The sequence below is a fragment of the Merops nubicus genome, unplaced genomic scaffold (assembly GCF_000691845.1).
Source record: "Merops nubicus isolate BGI_N331 unplaced genomic scaffold, ASM69184v1 scaffold589, whole genome shotgun sequence".
In the NCBI taxonomy this organism is placed as follows: domain Eukaryota; kingdom Metazoa; phylum Chordata; class Aves; order Coraciiformes; family Meropidae; genus Merops; species Merops nubicus.
In genome coordinates this window covers 29,197-48,355 of record NW_008631475.1, presented here as the reverse complement: position 1 = coordinate 48,355, position 19,159 = coordinate 29,197, and the positions used below count along the sequence as shown (strand labels likewise).

At 36.7% G+C, this 19,159-nt stretch overlaps 1 protein-coding gene across 1 annotated transcript in view; it reads left to right on the top strand.

Moving 5' to 3' along the window:
• Positions 1 to 18,466, top strand: part of NAALADL2 (N-acetylated alpha-linked acidic dipeptidase-like 2) — a gene marked incomplete at its 5' end in the record, with an annotated part of 171,305 nt that extends 152,839 nt beyond the window's left edge. Inside the window, 2 exons of the mRNA XM_008947550.1 lie at positions 1,223 to 1,421; positions 18,268 to 18,466. Of these exons, the coding sequence (XP_008945798.1) occupies positions 1,223 to 1,421; positions 18,268 to 18,466 (398 nt within the window). The remainder of the gene's footprint in view (positions 1 to 1,222; positions 1,422 to 18,267) is intronic.
• Positions 18,467 to 19,159: the final 693 nt, after the last annotated feature.

The window sequence follows — 19,159 nt, the reverse complement described above, 5'->3', positions numbered from 1 at the left end:
ATTCCTGCTATATGCTCACCTTTCAGTCTCCATCCATAAATAGTCTGAGAAATGGGTTGATGTTCTCCTTTTATTACGTCTCAACTCTCCATATATCTATTAGACAAGGAACTTTAATATTCATTTAACTTGTGTCTTGAACCACTTTGTTGGATTTATCATGTCAGTCACTAAGATATTGAACTCTCAGAGGTTTGTACATACAACTAAAGGCGAGACAGCTTCTAAAGCTGAATGGTTTGTTTTGATTAAATTGTAATTTGAAAGACCTAAGGACAGTTGATTTTTTTGCCCTTGATAAGCAAAGTGAATCTTGGCCTTAAGGATCATTTCTGCATCCTGGAAATGTTTTTGCTGACTGATGGTGCTTTTGACATATCAGGTTCAGACTCTGCTTTCTCTCTCCATGTGCTTGTGAGAATCAGAGTGGATAGGAGGGCATGCTCTTCACCTGCACTGGGGGGGGAATAGGCTGCACATTTGCAGTGCTCCAATTCATGTATCCCATTCTTCCTTCTGGACTGAATGGAAATATTGAAATTTGTGTGCACCAAAGTGATGTGGACTTTTATTCTTTTATTGTCTGTGTAGGTTTACAAGCAAAGTAACAGTTAACACTTGAAGTTTAAAAAATTTTGAAAATATTGACTGGATTAGAACATACATTTGGATATCAAAGTGTTAGTTGGCTCATTGGCATATGATTTAAGTGATTAAGAGGAACAATTTCACATTCGCTCTACTGTTGTTAACCTCTAGGATTCTAAAATGTTGAACAAAATTCAATTAAACTCTGCATATTATGATTTTTTTAATACAGCAGTCATTATGGAATCCAAGCACAAGCTTTCAAACTTGAGAGCAGTAGCCTCAAATGGTATTGAATAAATTCTGTCTCAGAAGGAAATGCTATAGTTACTGATTTATAGCCCTTGCTTCCTGCATGCCTATTTTTTCCAATGACTAGATTTCAGGCTGTACCCCAAAATCATTCCTCATAGCTTATTAGATCTTAAAACATCACAGCCCAAACTGATCTTCTTTGAAAACTACACTGGAGCTTATGCACAATGATCTATGGCTTTCCTTGACCTATTACATAATTCTCGCAAGGGAAAAGAGACTCAGGTTTTAATTGGACTATTAATTTTGTCTTGTAAGCAAGAGCAATAAGTGGTGTTCTCTGAATCACTGGCAACTGTCTTGCTCTTACTATTCCTAGGTGATGAAGTAGACATTCCTCAGTTGCTTGCAACAGCATCACGTCTGAGGGACACGGCAGAATTGTTCCAATCAGATGAGATGCGTCCAGCTAATGACCCCAAGGAGCGAGCTCCTGTCAGAGTCAGAATGCTCAATGATGTGCTACAAAGCTTGGAGAAAAGCTTCCTGGTTCATCAAGCTCCTCCAGGACTTTACAGGTATGGTGTTCAACACATTCTTGGTTTGACCTCAAATGGTAGTCTCGCATTGCTTGGTTTTCAAAACCATCATGCATTTTTAAAAACAAAAGCAAACAAACAAACAAACAAAAAGCAAGATTAAAGCTATTTTTTCATATCTCATCTCTTTTGCAGAAAATATTAATTCATTACAATGCAAGAAGTCATTAGAATGCAGCACTGTAGCATTTCTGTCATGACATCACTGCTAACAAGATGTACGGTGTGATGGCAGCTCAGGCAGCATGACAGATACTTGTGTTAGATGGTACAGTAAGCTTTCAGAAGAGGAAAATATCTTCAAGTCTAATACTTCTTGACAAGCTCCACCTATATTTTATTTAAAACATTTTACAGTTCATTGAAGATTCAGAATTATACAAGATACTGTGTGGCATTATTTAACGTATTTAATTATATAGCAGTGTTCTTGTGTGGATTTCAACCAGTAAAGGCAGTGTAGTGGAGTGAATGAGAGGGCCTTAGTCAGTCACCGTTCATAACATCTTGTCCCTGCTTAGAATTATTCTCCAATATGTATTCAGCTGCGCTGCCCAGGTTGATTTTAAGGTGTCATAGTCTCTCCATCTTTCACTTTCTCAGAAAGAAGTCTGCAGGTCTGTATCTCTCACCACAGATCCCTCTACCAAAAAAAAAACCCAATCTTTTGTCTATCAGTAGCTTAGAAAAAATTTGAAAAAAAAAGAATTGGCCAAGCCTGCCCTGAGTGATGCCAGACCCCCTTGGTGTTCAGGAGAAGGAGTAAAGTGTGTGCATGTGCTTCAGTACAAACTGTTTGAAGCACGGCATGGCAGCCCACCAGCGGAGCATTTCATAGCTTGACCCCAAGGATGTGTTTTGAATGCCCTGGGCTATAAAGTGAGGGTGTATATGGGCTGTTTGACTTCACCAGGCCTGCTGGGATTATTTTGAAGGACATTGTGGCTGAAGATAGCCATTGGCTCATCCATACTGCCCATTAGGAGACTTCCCCAGGTAAAACTGTCCCTAAAGCCATACCCAGGTTTTACTTTAGGGGATACTGATCGGCATACTCCAAAGGGAGAGCTTGGAAGTGAACTGGCATACATAGGAGACACACAGGGGCCAGGACACAGAAGCATGAGGCATCTGTGGTATTTAGGAATATAAATGTACTTGCAACCAGAACTAACTAAAGTAATAAAACAGTACTTTGTTTCAGCTAATGGCAAAAGTTGTCAAATGTCTTGTGCAAGTGATGGTTTCAAGCGGGCATAAAACAGACGGATGATAGAAATAGACTTTGGAAGAGAAGCAGAAAGCTGCAGCTTCAGGAGGAAGACGTTGCTCCAAGCATTAGGAATGGGTTAAGACAAATACAATCATATTTTAACAAAAACAAAAGAAAAAAAAAAAAAGGAACGTATTTGTGGTGAACGCAACAGTATCAGTGAATAAAATCCCTACAGCTATAATAAAGAAAATATATATGGGGAGGGACTAGTTTGCTTCTTTTCTACTGTGACTGGATTTATAACAAAAAGATATAAACCAAAATGTGATTAAAGAAAGTCAAATATTCCAGGTTTAGCATGGAACACTGCACTTTCTTATCTGAACTGGTATGGTGTTGCAAAGAAGCCGTAAAACTGCTTACTTTAATGTAATGTGTATGTGTTGCATTGCAATGGCACATTGTTTCTGGCCCAGTTCTTTATTTGTAAAAATAAATTATGCCAGAACTTAGGATTCCCGTATGAGAGTTTTTTGAGTAGTTCTAATATTTAAATTCTTGCAGTGCTTGCAGTATTGAGCTTGTTATTAATCAAGATGTAATTGCTAGATAGGCAGATCTAATATGAATTAAATTTTTCACCTTCCTTGCTCTCAGCAGTGCTTTGGTGCAGGATGCAGTATTCACACTGACAAAGTAGATAGTGTGGAAGTGAAAATGTTGTAATTTTTCCACTCCTGACTTCATTAAATTTGGTACAAGATTTAAAAAATAGATAAGGTTACTTCAGAGTTTGTGGGAAAACACTGGATTTAACTTGACTCTCAACTGTTTTACCTAAGATCATCCTGAGTATATAACAGTAAAGTACACCTTGTGTATCATCATTTAGATAGTTATTTTAAAATAATGCATTCTTTGTACTGCGCCAAGGTGTGTAATTGTAGTGTAAATTTACCTCTAATGCAAGCAGAATCGAAGACAATGATAAATTACTGACTTCCTTTCCTGCCATTAAAAATCTGCAGTACAGTTTCTTTTCGAAAAAACACTTAACAACATGTCTTTCTTTGGATTATTTTCCATATTTTAGGGATTGAAAGTCGTTCTGTTAATTGATGCACTTATATGAATCTATTTTGTGTTCAGAAGCTATAATTTTATCACAGGAACTCTAGTAATACTTGAAAAACTTGAAGTACTTTTTTTGCTTGTATAACTTTAAGCTTTTGGTTTTGTAATTTAGTAAAGAAAACAAACAAACAAACAAAAAAAAAAAACAAGTCTCACAGCCAGGACCTTGTATGCCATGTTTCATCCCAGTCAGGAGATTGATGGGCAAGTTATAAACCCCTGAAATAGTGGTTTATAATGGAAATGCTGGCAGCCCTTTAACTATAGCAGCACAAACAGTGGAGCAATAAATACTATGCTTCATCTGTAAACAGAAATTTAGGATGCAGTTTGCAGCCTTGACCTTCAGGCTCCAACTGTGTTTAGATCATTAAGATTCCATAAATACTGTAATTTACAGCCTTCTGAAGGAAGAATTTGTGTGCACAGTAAAGCACGTATTCTTCATGAAGAAATGATTGCTTCCTGTATACCCATTTGGACTCATATACTCAACCTCAATCAAAGTACTTGACAAATTTGCTGAAGTTTAGGCATCATTTTTAGCCTTCCGTTTGTCCTAATTCACCACTCTCTGGATCTCTACTATATTTTCTCTTCTAGAACTTGAATTAAGGAGAAAGGTGGGAGTTTTTGCTTTATTGCAGGAGGTGAACTGCAACCTACTTGTGCTTGTCCGCTCTAAGGAACATAATACATATTTTCTGTATCTTTTTTGGTATGGTTTGTACACACATTGCTATAGCTGTAGTCTCTTACTGTATATATGTACTTAAAAATATAGAAGCTTCATTCCAGTCAATGTCAAAGGGCAATATCTGGGCATAATTGACGCATTATTCTTCTACAATGAGCAGTAAAATTATCCAAAGTTACTAACAGAATTCAAAGTACTTTAATTTTTTTATAATGATATTCAGATATCCTGACGAAATTTAAATAATAATGATTGGTGTTGGCAGGTTGTTTAGTACAGTGTAAGTAAAGACTGTAGTTTAGGTGATCATCATTCTTACCTGGACTTCATGACATTGAATTGAAAATTTGACAATAACATACTTTCCCCATGATACTCTGTTTCCAACTGAGCTGGAAATACAGAAGTACAGCTTTCGTCGAGGTATTTTAGTCTCATCCAGAAATTTAGGCAGAATGAAAAATAATAGGTTGAGAAAAGTTATCGTGCTTTGAAAAGGTTACCCTGGGGCTTGATTTGGGGTTAGGAGAAAATCTCTGAGTTTTATTGCACCTGAAGAATTTCTGTGATTCCCATTGGTAACCCCAGGTATACTTCTTTCTGTTTCCAAAACACATGTTTAAGAACAAAATAGGATAGCTGTTGGTATTTTTCATTCCTCTGCATTTTCTTCTCATGACATAATCATAATATTGATAATTTCATGATTAATTATAATTACATTAGTGGAATATTCAGTAGAAATTTGTGTGTGTTTATTTCTTTCAACTACCCAGTTCTTGGTTTCCATCTTTAAAATACACACTTGTGTTAAACATTTCTATATATTTTCTGTTGCTCATATTTTGATACTAGTACTAATAACCATAGATTACACTGCAGTGGCACATGCAAAGGTAAGGTATGAACAGAGATGGCATTACTATAGGCACTGTGGGTGGTGTGGAGGAGAGGGAGTAAATGAGCATCAGTATCCTTGATGATCTCAAGCATATTGTCCTCCTAATGAGATGGTCAGCCTTAGCAGAGATATGATTCTCTAAATGCTAATACATAGTAAGGAAATTCCAGATTCTTATCCTTATCAGCATTCAATAAAGCATATGTAGTTGCCTGCTAGGGACAGGAGAAGATGCTTTATCTCTGTAGTCTAAACAAAGGGTGCTTCAACCATAAATAAACATAGATCAAGGCAAAGACATGGGGCCCTTTCCCTGCAGTGAAAGCAGCTTGCCTGATGAGGCCAAGGAAGTACTTGCTGACACCTGCTCTGGTGCTGCTTAAACAGATCTCTGCATGGCTTCTGAGAGAGGACAAAGTGATTTCTGTAAGTGAATGTTTGGAAGTTGAGTAATTTGGCCAGTGTTTCCATGCTGAGTGATGTGTCTTCTCTGTGTCTTTCCTGGACACCTTTGTCTTTTGTGCATCAGCTAATCCTTAAAAATCTTAGATTCTAAAAGCCCACTGTCACGCCTTCACATCCTCTTCCCTCTACAGAAATACGTACCAAAACACTCTCACCAGCAATATCATCAATAACAATAGAGCATGTATCTTCCTGGTGCTTATAAATACAAAGCTCAAGTCTTCTGTTTGCCTAGACTGAGTAGAGAGCGTTTCCCCTTGTTCCTTGTATATGTTATTGTATTTCTTATGTTTACTGATCACCACAGCCTCTGACAACCTGTCAGACTAATGCATCTCTCAGGACAGTGTGTGCACTTGTTAGGTATTCACACAGAGAGCTTGTGTCCTTTTGCTGAAAGGCATAGCACTTCCGTGGCACCAGAGCATAGTAATATTGCAAAGAAACTTAATAATCAGGAAAACTTCATGGAGGATCAGGCACAGTGCAGTCAGTGTGGTAGAATGTCTTCTTTTACTGAGCATGTTTAATTTCCTCAGGTCCCTGCCTAATCTTCATGTTTGAGGCATGCTGTTGATACTAGATGGATCTGGCAGGAAGTATGCAGGGGTTCCTAGAATACCCTGTGATGCTCCCACCAAGATTTCCAAATCTAAAAGAGTCACTAAAAACAGAGTTTATGTCTTTGGACTTTAAAAGTAAAGTCCAAAAAAGGCACACAAGTGTAGGTTGCCATTTCTGCTTCAGTTAGGTGGGTTTTAATCTTAATAGACTGTTGCTTAAGGGTCAGTTACGTCCTGACTGACAGTCATTTTACCCATTTTATAAAAGAATCAAAGTCAACTTGTGTAGAATGTTCCATTTAGGATTTTCGTCTTCACTTACCCAGTTTAACCTCTCCATTAAGGCTGTATGCATCTGGCACCACTGTTTATGGAATTGTTGCAAGGGCCCTTGTACTATGTCTAGGTGATGTAATTGTGTGAATTGAGTAATAAGCAAGTGAAAAGTTTAGGAAAAACTCTGTCTTTTCAAGTAGGACCTCCAGCAGTTTTTATTGCTCATTTGTGCAAATTAAACTTCTTCCGTTTGCTTCTTTTTATCATGGATACCAAGGTGTGACATTAACATTTGGGCTAAAAAATTAAAACAAATCAGTACATTATAATGCACTGAATAAAATACAGTAAAGCAGTGATAGACCGTGTACCCTGAATTTGCTATAATGAAATGAAAGAACAATCAAAAGATCATTTTAGCACCCCACAGATAACTTGCATTGCTGCTAATCTCATGCCACTCAAGTGTTTGTTGTTCATCAGTAGAAATATTTTCCTTTCAGGTTGAGATTGTTATATACAACCCTGACATATGTTCAGAGTCTGCTGGATTTACTTCTGTTTTGCTGATAAAATGCAGCAGATTTGCAGGTGTCAAAATTCACATGGCCTAAGACTCTGGTTTCCGTATGCACATTTAGAAGGAAAATTAAAGTCCTTATTAAATCTCCATGTTTAAGCAAGTTGCTCATTGGATTTACAGAGGACAAGCATTAAAGATGCAAATATCTTGCTAACCTTAGTGCAATGTCATCTAATAAAAAAAAGACAGCCCAGAGTTTCCACAGAAGACAGTTATTCTGTCTCATTGTATGAACTCTCTGCATATTTGGGTATTCATTTTGAACTCTTCATTTGTGACTTTGGGTAGAAAATATTTCTGCATCCTTTGATGTAACATTTGAGGCAGTTTTGACTAGCCTGAACCAAACACATTAAATATTTTTTTTTTTCCTGCATTGTATTATGTGGAGCAAAGAGTAATTTGATATGGTGCTCATGGTCCTTAGCATGGAAAATACAGCAGCAATTCACATTGCACTGGCAGTAGTAGATAATCTTTTGTCTCTGTATTATCTGCCACGTGCAATTTGTAAATTGCAATAGTAGAATGATGTTGGGGGAGAAGGAAAGAATTGTGTACTGCTTTTAGAGTTACATACCTCAGATTTTGCCATTCAGTCAGAATGAATGTATTATAAGCTTACTGCACAATAGTGATTTTCCATCTGACTTTTCAACCTAATACCTTATATCTTTCAAAATTTTCATCTCTTTATTCTATAATTGTTCTACATCTTATAAATGGAGTTACAATCAGTAGTAGTACATGTTTCACTTTCTAATCTTTCCCTGGTGTTTCTTGCCTTTGCTGTTCTTGTTCAGCTCCCTTCTCTCTGAAACATTTTTATCCCAATGTATTTGTTACACATAAAATGTCTTCCCATTTTCTTCTGCTTTCTTCCTTCAAACTCTACAGTGTTCATGCCGTCTGATTGTAGTTTGTGCAAGTATAAGTTAAAAGATGACAAGCTCAAATATTCAGGAGAGAAGTGACAGAATTTTAGTAAGAGTTGTTTCACTGTAGCTCCCTTCCTGAACTGCTAGTGGCAAAAAATCACAGGAAATATTCCAAGGATAGTTTTCTGTTCTTTCCAAGAATGTGGGAAGGCAAAGAGAAGTTTCATGAGTCAGATGAACAGTGGCACCTGTGCACTGGCAGATCTGAGATGCTCTGCAGTGCTTTTTAAATATTTAGTTAATGCTTACTTGGAAGATTTTTTTTTTTTTTTCCCCCAGTCTTTGGTGACAGATATTGGATGAAGGGATTAGGTTTTTGGTTTGTATGCTTCTCTAAATAGATGCCATATGTCTTCTTACCAGGATTTATAAAAGTGGTCACAATCATGAGTCAGTATCAAGAGTTTTTTACAGCCTACACAAAAAGAGCATTTAATCATAAAACTGAATAGACTGAGTCATTTCTGCAGGTCACCCCTGATTAGAAAATAATTTATAAGAATATAATTGCAATTCTGAACTGTGAGAGTATTTTCTCTGATCCTAAAACCAGAGACAAACCAGTTAGTTAACAGAATGACAAACAATGATGTGATTTTAGCTAGATTAGGAAAAACTAAGAGATATTTTCAATCAAATCCTGAACACTAGATTCTAATAGCACTTAGATAGCTGTCACTATCTTTAAAAAAGTATGAAATAGCGTATCTGGCACACTAATTTCAGTTTAACATCATAATTTGAGTCAAATTCATACATCCAAGTCGCTAGCAGAATCTGGAGTAACCACCTCAATGTAAGGTGGACTGAAAGTATTTTATTCAGTGTTTCCTTTTAAATATTATACCCAACTGTTATGTGGGGATATAGCATGAATGGGAGGAAAAAGTGAACTATTTTATCTCTTGAGCAGCTACTAGAAGCCAGATGTAATTAAGATCACTTCCTATTCATACAAGTGGTGCAAATACTTCAAATGGGCTTTGGGGGACTAGGAAGAAGGTACAGTCATGAATCTGCTCATTCACTGGATCAGCATAACGGAGTATTGAAATTAAGCTGTAAGTCTGAGTAGCACGAGAAGCTTTCCCCAGGATACCTTTTGCCACCAGTGCAGCTCCCTGGAACAGGCATAGTTAGGAATCTGTAGGAGCTGTTTCATTCATGATGGACCTGTAGGAACAATATTCTAGCAGCACAGGCATTCCCTGTGCACTGGGCAACTTTGGGAAAGGTTCTGGCCTTGTCCTCCCAGCCCCTCTGGGGGTGATGGAACAGCTCTGTGGTTATCCAATCTCTAGGCCAGATAGAATTCAGACTGCTGTGATATTGACTAACATTCATCCATGTGTGGTGCAGCACATTTATCTTAGCATATATCTGTAGCAATAACTAGTTTGATAATGCTCTTACGAATTCCTGCTATGTTTGTTATTTTCTTCATGACTGATAATCATACTGAATTATGCCCTTTCTTAATACTGAGAAGATGTAAAAAGTGAGTGTAACTCATACTCAAAAACACCTTATCCATCTGAGTGGCAACTGAAATCGTTTTTCCTTTAGAATCACCAGTACATGTAATGACCATGAAGTAATGGCTGTATTTGTTGTCTTGTAAGTTTTTACTATTTAAAGAGCATTTGCTGCATAAATAATAGTGAATTAGTCATCTGCAGAGATGTAATTATGGTTGACTTTAAAGCTTATTTAAATAGAAAACATGAAAATCTTTTCATTACACCTGCAAAAGCGGAAAACCACTATAATTAGGGGTTGTGTCATGGCCAGAAACCAGCTTCCCCACTCTCCTGAGAAGAATTGCAAACCTGGATGCAGATACCTTGATTTATTTTTCTTGTACATATTTATCATTAATTTTCTTCCATCCTTTTAATTAGATTGATTTGTACACTTACACAACTCTGCCTGGAATATGCATCACACCCATTATGGGTTGGATACAGTAAATATTATTATGCATATTGTAATTGAACACAGCATTGGTGGTCCTGAAGACTTTACTTTGTCCTGGACATACACTTCCTCATGCTTTCCATGAATGTGCACAGTCTTGGCTGTGCAAAGAACCTGGTTTGTTTATTTTTTTAAATGACACTTGTTTGAATATGTCATCTAAATAGATATTTTAGCCCATTTCACAGCAGTTGTTCTGCTAACTGTAAATACTCTTCCACAGCAGGCTGTTCTGTGAGCTCAGTGCAGAGCTATCATGCTAACAACTAGAAAATATTCTGATGAGGATGTACTTCCCATGCAGTTTCCTTTGCTGGCACATCCTCCGCAGGTCTCTGCTTATGGTGCTAAATAGGCCAAGAATATTTACTTACAGAGAAAAGTAGCCTATGATATCAGAAGGTTATATGAAGCATTAGATTTTGAATGTACTAAATATGACAGAAACTTAATATTTTATACATTATTTCATTTTTCTTGTAAACTGTAGAATCAATAACATTTTTTAGATCCAAGAAATACGTAGTTCCACATTTTTGTCATGACACATAAGAACTACTCATGTATGTTTAAAATATTAGTCAGGAACATTCCTCTAATATAGTACAAAACTAGGTAGAATTCATTGGAGAAAGAGTAAATATGTAATACTCCCCCCACTAATGTATTGCCCAGGCAATTAGGCTTAGAAATTTGGTGGTGAGATCGTTAACAGGAAAATTACCTTAACTAGGATTTTTAAAAGTGTTAATTTTGTGTGTGTGCACATGCCATTGAAGGTAGTAAAATTATAACTTTAGGCATTTCTTTAAAGAATATATTATGACATAATTAATTTTTATCTGTAGTTAACTCTTATGATAATGACTTTCTGGTTTTGGCTATGATGAAAATGGTCTCACATCTCATGGTATGGGGTTACTGCTGATAAAGCTAGTCAAGGTCAGAACTGGAAATAAAGGTCATGCCAGTTTACTGCTGCAAGCACTGGGCACTGCTTGGTGCTTCTTTTGGAAATGGTATCCCTCCTTAAGAATCGGAAGTTTTACATGATTTCCAAATAAAAATCCCTATGAAGCCTTCAGAACATCAGCTGTGAGTCATTTGGAAATAATTTTATTAATTCACTTCCCTCAAGTCCTTCAAAATAGTAGCACATCTGCTTTGGATTTGAGTATTTCAGACTGAGACATCTTTAAAAGAAAAATAGTCTTCTCCAAATTATTTAGTATAAGCATATGTTTCTTTCATTTGGAAAGGCAGTGTAGCATAAATCAGCCAAAGAACAACATGACTACATTTGTTACGAACAGCTACATTATTTGAAATTTAGCAAAGTATATTTCATAACGGTTGCTGCCAGCAAATAACATTTTAAAATACAGTTATATTACTTTTGTTTAATGCATCATCACTCTTAAGCATAGATGCAAGTCCTAAGAAATCACAGAAAAAAATACTGAAGGATTTTCAAGGAATTTTTATATTTCTGTGGAATATATATCATTCTCTCATCAGCTTCATATAGGGTTTAAAAGCTCTATGGCAAAGAGTCTGTTAGTGTGTTTTGTGGCTTCGTCGGGAATTTCTAGATAAGATCGCTTAATTAATTTCTATAAAACCCTAGAGAAAATCGTGCCTAATTAATTAGAGGACTGCTTTTTAGCAGTGATAAATAATCTCTTGCAACTTCTGAAGTACAAACGCATCCTAATTTTTCTTTTTCTTTCCACTTTTGTTCTGTGAAGTCATTCCGTGCTGTGAAGCTGTAGATTTTATTCTTCTTACTTACTGATGTTATTTACTCCAAAGTAATAAAGAAATAAGCTTCCTAAACTGAGGAAATTTTCAGCAGTAGAAAAAACTGAGTGCAAAGTAATGTTGATGGTCAGCCCTTGCAAAGAGGTGTTTTATTGAAGACTGATTTTACTCAAACTCGTTCTTTAAACTATTCAGACTTCTTAGGTCTATTATTCTTATTTGAGGCTGTTTCAGAACATCAGGTCTCTTATGATTAGCAACTTGCATTGAGCTTCTAACTTCCATTTGTTCATGGCTATTTTATATTATGCTAGAAGCTGGTTTTCTATCATAAGTCACAAAAATATTAAAAAAATACAGGAAGAAATGAAGTAATTATTGTTTATTTAATGCAAGTGAAAAGTTTAGCTATGAGTTGTCATAGCTACAGTATCCTATTTGAAATCTTTTTCAAACTGTCACAGAGCACTGTCCTATTGTCAGAAATTCAAGATTAACATTGTTAGCTTTATTTTATGTCAGTCTTTTCTGTTAAGATAAATTATTCAACTGTCAGAAGAATAATCTTCTTATATGTTTCAGAACAGAAGTTAAAGTGAATGTTTTCTGTGAATGTTGAGTTTTGGTCATAAAAAAATCCCAGAAAAACCTTTACTTGGCTTAATTTCTTTAATAGATTTTTCCCTTTAGGATTCTGAATGCTCATACCTGCAAGTTGGAATCTAGTAGGTAAATTTTGGTCACCTGTTTAGGCAAAGATTATCAGGGCGTGATGAAGGCCAGCTGCTTCCTAAAGGATGGGGTACCAAGCATAATGCTGTACCCTCTTCAACCAGGCCCATGGTACAAGCAGTGTTAGTGTAATTTATGACAATCCATTCATTACCTTTCAAAAAAGTACTGTAATCAAAGATAACTGTAAGGAAATAAAAGATAATGTGTCTTGTAATCAACTATTGTTCTAGTCTGGCTTCTTTGTTTTCCTTTATGTGGCAGGAAATCAAGCCAAACCAAGCCTCAAGACACTTCACAGAGTTGCCAAAATCAGGATTCTTTTTTTTTTTTTTTTTTTTAACAAGCCCTATTGTAAATTTGGCTCTCAGAAATGAATTCAAACCTGTAATGATTACCTCCTTGCAGTCCCATGTCCAAACAGGATTTTGTCAAATGCGGACTTGCCATAACCACTTGCCATATTTGACTCAATTAGAGGTGTCCTAATGCCTGTCTCTTATGCAAGATAAATTTTTATATGACAGGGACAGGTCTATCTGGTTTACCACTGTCATGTAATGATGCTTTTGAAATGTTTTTCAGTTGGTTGGACTTTATCTAGGTTTGCTATCTAGATTACCTGTAGCTTATCAACTGCTGATACCATGAAAATATAGGTCTTTGTGTGTGTGCTCACCTTTGAGTGATCATGATTTAAATATATCCCTTTCTGCAATATATACCAGTAGAAAAATCTGCTGTCCTATAAATAAGAGCATGAAGTGATGGCAGTTGATGGCTCTTAAAAAGGAATAGGATGTGTAGTAAGCAAGTTAGGAATATATTACAAATAAAGAATACTTAAATATGATGTATGGAGTTTGTGAGGACTTAGGGTAGTGAAGGAATGGAATGATAGTTACAGCTAAGTTGCCCTAAAAGGTTGGCTGCCATTTCCCCATCTTCTATGCATGTCCTTCGATCACGTGGCCCCAGACCCTGTGACTTTCACTGATCCAGCAAGAAATGAGCACTGTAAAAAAAACTTTCCCTTTGGATCAGCTGTAGTAATGTGTAATGACAGTTCACCAGTGGATGAATTTTGTCCTGATAAAAGTTAGTCTTACATGAGTAGCAGCTATATTTTTATAACTATAAACCTTCTGCCACAATAATGCTGTGAAATGAAATAGGTAAGATAAAATAACTGTATGTGGGTGTCAAAAAAGTTAAAAAGAGAGGAAAGGAGAAGCACTGTTGAAGATCAAAAGGACAGGGGGCCCAGAGGAAGTGGGGAAGCTTTCTGTACCTTCACCAGACAAATTTCTGAGGCACAAAGTAGTGTAAATAAACCAGTATAAATCAGCTCATGCAGTTTCCAGGGAAGAATTATTTATAATATTTTTATGTCCTACAATAAATAAACACCCTGTGGAACTAAAAGTCCCAACATGTAAATATTATTATGAGGATGCATTTATTTATTTACCAAGTTAATAATATTTTATGTTGTACAAACATGAATGAAGACAAACTCCTAGATGTAAGAAGAATACATTCAAAACTGAACAATATCAAGAGAAATGGAAATGCAGACAATCCCTGCTCTGGTCTGCTTTTTTTCTTGGCGTGTATAAGAAAAAATAATTTAGGGATTTATAAAACTGTTTTTGTGGGGATGCTGAAGCATCCCTAGTCACAGCACATTGTGTTCTAACTGGAATAGACAGAGGCTGCCCGTAGCATTTATCTGTAAACAATTCTAACGTGATTCCACAGAGAAAACCTGCTCTCATTTCATACAGGAATGTATACTTGCCATCATGTCCTAATGATTTAATAATTACTTCTCAAAATCTCAAACGTAAGCTCTTAGATAGGAGGCTCTTTGTAAGTACTTGAATAATTCAGCTTCTGTTGTACATTACTTAGACACAAACTTTTCTTGTAAGCTAAAAAATTCTTTTTCATCACAAGAACAGTGTAGTAATACACTTTTATCTTGTACTGTCCAGTTACTCTAATATAATGTCCAAAATAGTTGTGTTAAAGTAATTTTTAGTCTGATCAGTCATTCAGGTATTTGTCAAATTCATTTTGGTCTGGTGGGGGTGACATTACGTCCTTATTTGAGATAACGTAAACCAGCATGTAACTCTAAAGACATTATTTAAATCAATAGTGCTTATATTGCTAGGTCTGTGAAGGGCTCACAACACTTACAGAAGAGGTTCTTTAAAAATTGTTTTTTATTTTTTTCTTTGCTTTACTTTGCTAAGTCTGATTCTCTTGTTTGGAGCCATTTTATCTCTTTCAGTGCTACTGCCTGAAGTTATTAATTAGGTTTCCTACTTCAGTATTACACTTTTCAGGTCACTGTGATGTGTCATTGAAACAAGCCCATTAAGATGAATGATGTGTGTTGTAATTTCATTAGTGTCATCAATAATGTATTGCACTTTTTCTGTTTAGGAGTCTCTTTTTGTTTTGTGTGGGTCAAGCTGACTGTGTGAGTTATATTTATGAGATCAAAATAGTTAAAGGTGAAGGTAGATAGTTAAGCAATTAGGCCAGAGGCTGGAATTGTTGTTTTAGAGGCATAGGCTACAAAACCAATTTGTATTAAGGAATGTTTAAGTAATTGAATTTCACAGTATAAATTAGTCTTTTGGTATCATTACGCATGTTGTGGTCACAGTGATATCTTGTCCCAGTGAAATGGCTGGGCTTTATTTTTCAGTCCATGTGTAATCTTTAATGAAAACACTTTTTGACTTATAAAGTCTTGGAGGTAATAAACTGGACTAACCATTTTTTTCATTTGATGAAACTTGAACAGAGATTAGAAGTAAAATTGTATAAATTCACTCTCAGTAACATGCACAAAAAGAAATAATTTTATGCAACAAAGGGGTGGCATGGCTTGCCAGGCAAAGATAAGTAATTGGGAAATAGAAGATCCTGGTGAGGTTCTGTCATACTATGCAAATTTTTAAATTCTGACAGCAAATCACTTGTCTCTTTCATTCATCAGACAGTTCAGCGTTTCTCAGACACTGATGTACCATGATTGGATGGGACGGGCTAGGTATACTTGTCTTTTACAGTGGATCACTTGCCTGTGGGCTTACTGTGGAATCACCTGTGATTCCAAAATCACAGAAGTAAACTGTATTAACATCCTTGTATGTTCAAGGTAAGCCATCTTTTTAGCCTGTGTGCTTTGTTTAGAGCGCTTTTGAAGATGGGATAGGAGAAGATCTGTTCCTGTTCACTACAGCGTTTTCTCAGTAGTCCCCAAATGTTCCAGTCTTCAGGTCATCCTCTCTCTAGAGTCTGATTTCTAGCAGTCTAAGTTAGTGTTGCTCTGCTGATGGCTATTTCTTAGGACATTTTAATTACTTGACACTGCTGCCAATAAAGGAATAGAGGGGTCCTGGTATAGATCAAGATGCCAGTGTTGTAGGGATTAGGAGAAGAATTCTAGCTCAGCCAAACTCTCCCAGCCACCAGCAACCAGACAGGACTGTCACACACCTCCCTGAGAGTAGAAAGTAACGTGATTGTCTCTGGCATTGCCCCTGCTGTTGAAGGGCTTCAGGGGGTTGTGAACAGGCTTCTGTCTCCTGTGAACTATGGAAACAGTAGAGAAATGTTCTGCTCGTGCTGATCTCAGCAGGAGTCCCTAAATTGATTTCAGAGGGAGCAAGATCAATTCCTGCTTTGAAAACTACAGTATTTCCCATAGCACAGGCTACCCTTAAAAACCAACCAACCAAGAATTTATCTGGTTCTCAACATACACAGTTTTCATTTACTGGATCACAGAGATGCTTTAGGAACAATCCATAATATAACTTTAGTCAACTTTGAGTGTAAGCTGCATCATGGTCTCAAGGAACAGTAGAATCAGCTCAGAGCTGAGGAAGCAGGCAGTTGTCCTCTGGCTGCTCCATTGCAAGCTGAAGAAGTTATTGGTACATCTGCTTGTTGCTGTCCTCTTGATGGAGGTTTCTGTCCTCGCTGAGCTGTTCCTGCAAGTGCTCCTAACCTATTTCAGTCTAAATTCTCTAGGTCAGTGATGACCTACTATTTAAACTCTGCAAGCTATCCTTCTAATGCAGCATTGGATTGGAACCATTTCCCTCCTCTTTTTACAAGTAGTCTGTATTGCATTGCAGAACACTGGAAATGGCTCAATGTGTTGCTGTCAGGGGATGAAAATCTTACCATTGCTGTGGCTGGGTTTGGATGTGTACTCAATAGAGGAAGGTAAAAACATAAAGGCTGAAAAATTGTGTTAGGAGGATAGGAGTTATTTCATATCTTTGAGAAACATTGCCCTTCATTCAAAGCATTTTTTCAAACTGGAAAACATAGCAGAAGATTGTGGATGTTCTGAGGTGTCATTTATTGGGGTACTTCATTGCCATTCCCCCTTGTAGACCGGCAATTAGATGATTCATATCATGCTAAGATACACTTTTGTGGTCATTGGTCTTGTAGGTACTTGGCAGTTTTATTACTAATTTGCAGTTGCCATTGGGCCTATTCTGTCATGCAGTTAAGTCACTAATGGAGTGTCTAAGCTGTCCTGCTTTCTTGCTGGTTTCATTCTGTGAAACAACTTCTCCCCTGCCCCGAACACCTACGTTATACTTAAGGATAAAATCCTGCACCAAATCACATGTGGCTTTCCTGCCTGAAATCTCACTCACTTCTGTTTACAATCAAAGCAGCTCCTGGGCGGAGATTTATGATATTTACATGCTCTTCTAATTAAGATAATTATTACACCTGCTTTTAGATAACATTTATAGCCTGCCTCAAAGAGTCTCATTGAAATCATTGACTAGCTTAGAATTCTGAGCCTTCTACACCTCATACAGATAACATTTCCAGGGGAGTCAACATTATCTTTACATGTGTTTTTATACAAACCATTAAAAAGTCTCGCAGATATTCTAGGAGAACACGGATTTTGTTTCATAAGGGTTTAGCTGTACATTCCATTTACTTCCTTTCTCAAGTACGTGACTTTAAAGATGGGTTGTTCTTGTTCTGATGACACAAAGGATTATTGATGAAATAAAGGCTCTGCTGAAGGCAATGAGAGTTTTACCATTGACTTCAATGCAGCTAGAATTTTACCTCTCAAGTGTGAAATAAATAACAGGAGCAGATAGAAAAAAAAAAAAAACAAACAAAAAAAACCCCTTGCCTAGAGTCCATAATAATAACCAAACTTTTTTTAGAGGGGAATAAATGACATCCAGCTGAGACACAAAATGCTTTGTGGGGGGTACAATACATCTAGGCTCATGATTTTGGATAACATCCTGAATGGTCAAAGAGGAATACAAGATTTCTTTGGTGGATTTAGTGAATGTTTCAATGTATGTATACCTAGATCAATGAACAGAAGCTGTTTACAAAGGTGTAATAAATATGCAGTTGCCCTTCAGTTTGCCATGGGTCAGCTTTACTGTGCATAATATGTATCATCTGTAAAGCGTGACTGATGCTTGCAAGGTTTCTTCATGATTTCTCATTAATTGTTTTGAGTAAAAAGTTTACCATTCTCCATTGTTCTCTTTTAGAAATATTCTTTACAGACTAGATGAAAGGACAAGCCAGTTTTCAGTACTGCTAGAGGCACTGGAGCACTACAAACTACATCAGTCAAATGAGACCCTTCAAGCAGCCTTGGCAGATGTGCTGAACAGCATCAATTCAGCTCAGGTTTACTTCAAAGCAGGACTTGATGTGTTTGAGAGTACCTTAGCTGGAAAGAAATGAGAGGATTCTCTGCATTCTAAGACGTTTGTTTACAACTTGCTCAACAAAAGTTCGACTTGGACCAGAATTTCTCTGAGGACGAAACCTTTCTCAACTTTTCTTTCAGCTGGCGCTTAAAGGTACTGCAATGCCTGTCTTTATAAATATAAAACAGTTTTTTGCACTGTTCACAGTATATCTCAAATGTCTGTTTCTGAATGTATAAAACATAATGAGAGGGAATAACACTTAAGATAGGATTTTTGGAAGGACACCTGCTGTATTTTTATATGTAAAATATATTTTTATGACTAAGAGCTCAGCCTTGCAAAGTAACAAGCACGTCCTGCAATATGCTGAAGACCTGCTTCTCAGACACCCCAGATGTGTACCCAGGTGAGCTTGCCATGCCTGCTTTGTCAGAAAAGTGTGACTTAAGTGTACTCTTGTGTTTCTTAACTTCCTGAGCAAACTTACCTTCCTTACTCCTTTCAGAGTAAGCAGTTGAAGGATGTGGCATTTCCTGGGTATCCAGCACCAGGGTTAATCAGGAAATGCACAAAACACCCTTACCAGTGCAATCCAACATCTTTACTCCTGTGGAACAATAAATACCTCAATTCTGAGAATACAGATAAACTTTGATTATCCCATTTCTGTATGAAAAAGAGTTTTCTCTAGTAACTCTTGAAGAGAAAATTATGATGATTTCAA